The sequence below is a fragment of the Epinephelus moara genome, chromosome 16 (assembly GCF_006386435.1).
Source record: "Epinephelus moara isolate mb chromosome 16, YSFRI_EMoa_1.0, whole genome shotgun sequence".
Taxonomy (NCBI): domain Eukaryota; kingdom Metazoa; phylum Chordata; class Actinopteri; order Perciformes; family Serranidae; genus Epinephelus; species Epinephelus moara.
Genome location: NC_065521.1, coordinates 30,837,916 through 30,842,044, shown reverse-complemented (window position 1 = coordinate 30,842,044; position 4,129 = coordinate 30,837,916). Strand labels below are relative to the sequence as shown.

General features: G+C 41.5%; 1 protein-coding gene across 3 annotated transcripts in view; it reads right to left on the bottom strand.

Moving 5' to 3' along the window:
• Positions 1–124: 124 nt before the first annotated feature.
• The window catches only part of LOC126402752 (glutamate receptor-interacting protein 2-like), a 44,450-nt gene continuing 40,445 nt past the window's right edge, over positions 125–4,129 (bottom strand). For all 3 annotated transcript variants that reach the window (XM_050064985.1, XM_050064986.1, XM_050064987.1), the window contains exons 23-24: positions 2,186–2,332; positions 125–462 (exon numbers count right to left, since the gene is read on the bottom strand). In XM_050064985.1, the coding sequence (XP_049920942.1) occupies positions 265–462; positions 2,186–2,332 (345 nt within the window). In that variant the 3' untranslated portion in view covers positions 125–264. The remainder of the gene's footprint in view (positions 463–2,185; positions 2,333–4,129) is intronic.

The following is a 4,129-nucleotide window of genomic DNA, read 5'->3' as shown; positions in this document are numbered from 1 at the left end:
GCGGGGGGTGGGCGGGGGCGCGGCCGCCCTGAAGCCAGAGCCTCCTCTGAAAACTGCATCATGTGAACGCTGTGACTAAAACCGTCAGCAATGAACACATGCGTTTCTAACTTTGTGAGTGAGTGATGCTTTCAGGCAGTGAGAGAGAGATTTGAGTGTGAAGGTCTGTCTGAGAAGTACCACGTGAAAAAACGTGTGCGACATTGTGTGTGTGTATGTTTGTGTGGTCCCACTGTTTTAAAAAACCAGCGTCTGTCTTTGTGGTCACAGGGCGATGCTGTTGGTCCTGTGCTCGGGAAAGCAGAACAGTGAGTTTGAGGGGTCGTCACAGTCGTCGGGCAGCCCGGTGTCTGCGGCTGCCAGTGGATTCCTGCTAATGACCAAGTCCAGGCTGTCTCCTGCCTCTATAATTAGGGGCACAGTTAGACAACAGTCCAAATCCCTGGTCCTGACACGGTTCACCTGGAAGTTTAGAATCAAAGAAACCATTCATTCATTCATTCATTCATTCATTCATGCTGTTACATTCACATCTCTTTGACAAGGCATAGTTTGTCAATTTGGGATTTTTGCCTATTCTTTTATTTATTTAGTCTTTTAATTTTAGCTTTTAGCAGGAAACACAGAGTAATGATCACCAGCTGTTAGCCTAATTTAGTTTAGAAACAGTTTTACAGCTGTCCCACACAGTGAGGACAAAGAGCCATACAACAGATGAGACAACCAGAGAAACAACATTAAAAAAACACCTGACATATAAAAACGACAAGTGAAAAAACGATTTTTAAGTGATTATTTCCTAATCAAGAATGAAAACAGCAAAAAACAACAACCTCACATTTGTAATGTGTACACAGACGCTGAATTTGAAAGTCTGAGATAAGGGATGGTATAGTTATGGAAAGATGAGAAGATTGATACCACTCTCATGTCTCTGTTGAATATGAAGCTACAGCCAGCAAAAGCTTAGCATAGTATGAAGACTGAAAACAGTGGAAATGGACAGCTTTGCTTTGTGCTACGTTAAAAAAAAAACATTTAAAAGAAAAAAATCAATAAAACCTCTTACTAGGACCTCTTAAAGTAGCTGTTAACATAATTCAGAGCATATCTATGATTTAGAGTCTGAGCTGGGATTGCCTACACACGGCTCTCAACATGGAGGTGGCTGAGCAGGCAGCTAGCAGCTAACAGTGCTAACTCCATAAACAGCACTAACAACGGCAACACTGCTGACAGAGCTAATGGTTTACATGTGGGCAAGAGATAGAGGGTGAGCGGTAACCGTCGTATGAGCGCAGTGCAGAGTGACGGTGATTAACCAGCCCGTGGGATACACACAAATACTCACATGCACTACATCAACCATGGATATATTAAAAGACCTGGATATAGCAGTGGAAGCAAGAATCCTGATAGTAAAATGAGTCATTTCATGGGGATTGAGACATTAAAAAAATGTATCCACTGATTTACAGACATCTTTTCCCTATTTAAGTCTAATGGGAGAAAGTCTTTTTGGGCCTAATGTCATCACATGATGTACTCAGGAGTTTGGCCACTATGGAAATGTGGCCTGATATGAACGTGCAGCCAAACCGTCTACAACAACAAACACAATCAGATTACAACACACACAGACGGAGTGTGACCTCATTCTCTGCTCAGGGCTCCATTACTCAGCCGTATCTTTACATACCAAATCGTTTGCTGCTACATTAATGCTCTGAATGTCGTATACAAAACCTTTCCGGTTAAGTTGTGGTTTACAGGATGTTTATGTGCAGGGCATCTTGATTTTCTGGAGTCATTGGTGGTTGCCTGGCAATCTCACATAACCACATTGGTTTCCCCTTGTGTTAGCTGTTGCCAGTTGTTATGCTAAGATAAGCTGACCTTCACCTGGATATAGCTTCATATTTAATAGACAGTGGTATCAATATTCTCATCTAACTCTCTACAAGAAAGTGAATACATGTATGTTCCAGTAAAGTTAAACGATAGTTAGCTTAGCCCAGCATAAAGACCGTTTCCCCTTGTTTCTAGTCTTAATGCTAAGCTAAACAGCTGCAGGCTATAGCGTCATACTTGGCGTAAAGACATGAGAGTGGTATTAATCTACTCATTTTACTTTGGCAGGAAGCAAACAATTTTACCAAAATGTCTTATTTCTTTAAAGCAGTACCTGAAGAATGCGGTCGAAAGGTTTTAACCCTGCCCGGTCAGCGGGGCCATCGGGGCGGATCATGTTGACATACACCCCTTTCTCCAGGAGCCCGTCGGATACACTGAAACCAAAGTCACGGCTCTCGAGGTCTTTCCTCATAGACACCTGCAAACACAGTGGAGTTTAAAGTCACACACAGCACACATTCATAAACACGCACAAGCTTTTACACTATGTAAAAATACACTCCAGCAATTTAGTATTACACTTCCATAAAGTGCTTGCAGTATAGCCGAGGGTGAGATATTCTGCTGGGTGCTGCCTCCTCAATGCCTGCAGCTTTTAAACTGCACATCACCAGTTTCTAAACAAGCTTTATGTTAAAAATTTTAAGTCTCCAGGACCAAGTGGAGAAAACGTTATTTAGTCAGAATGAAAAAAGCTCCCTTGACAGCCTCAGAGGACATTTTTAAACTACTTTCACAGATGAGTACATTGTGAATTCAGGCATTTAAAATGAAATTTAATGAGAAGATGGGCACCATTCTCATATCTGTCTATTCATTACGAAGTTGGAGCCAGGAGACAGTTAGCTTAGCTTAGCATTAACACTGGAAATAGGTAGAAACAGCTAGCCAGGCTTTCTGGAGTGGATGCTAAGCTAAGCTAACCAGCTGCTTGTCGCAGTTTCATATTGAACACACTGATATTAGAGCAGTATTAATCTTCACATCCAAGAAAGTAAATAAACATTCCCCAAAATGTCAAACGGTTTCTTTAATCCAGTGGCCAGATGAAAAAACAGGATGGACATAACATAACTTTGATAATGTATAAAATATAAGACGCCAGGTATTTTATACCATCTTGCAAAATACAAATTGTTGCACAGTTATAGTCACAGCACTATACAGATGTCTTGTTTTGTCTCTCATATTGCGTCCACTGTCCCCGCTCTGTATACACTAAACAGTTGACGTTTCCACAGGCACATGTCGTTTGTTTCTCTTTGGATTTAGAGCCAAATTACAACAAGGTCAACGGGTTTAATGACAAACGGCTTTAAAGGCGGGACTTCGGATGTCTTTCCATGATATCACGCAAGATGTGTCAACCCAAAACACTTTAAATTTCCACACTGCAGGACTGTAATGCACTCTGTTGTTACTGCCCCAGTTTCAGCCCTGTCAGTCCAACGACGCACAGCGAGATGCGCGGCTGACACCAAACACGGCGTCTCAAGGAGCACATGGGCACAGACTGGGTCACAGCGTGTGCAGCTGCTAAGGTAATGCTGTATAATGAGTGTTGTGTGTTTTTGTCATACACACTGCATGCCCTGACTGGCCAGGTATCCACTGGGTCCAGTTACACTGTACCAACAGGCACAGCGAGTCAAGTGACAGAGGCACGCAGGTATAAACTTCTTAATGGGCAGATTCCCTCAGGACACTGTTGTTTATACCGTGATCATCAAGCTGTGAGTGCTGCTGACTGATCACTCAGTTATCACATTTTCACCTCAATGTTTCAGTAAAGCTTCACAGTAGAATTAAACAGTACATAATGAGGTACTTGTGCAAGGGATGAAGTAAATAATAAAGGATTAACTTTGCACTTAAAAGGTCAGTATCTTTTTATTTACTGAGCATCTTTCTTTACATTACAACATAAAGTCATATTGTTATCAGGTAAAAGGGAGGGAAAATGGGCTAAATTGTATACATGTGTTTTTGTTACGCTCTAGATAGGGCCATTTGTGTTTCCGCATCATAGTTAGCAGCCCCACCACAACGAGCAGCCTTGGAAAAACACTGACTTTTTTTTTTTTAACGTGAAGCTGCTTTATTCAGTGTTTAATTGTTTAAAGGAGCTATATGTAAGAAATCTAAAGCAAATAGTCGTAAAATCCTCCTAATATGTCACAGAGACTAAGGAATAATGTTCATATAACATACTGAT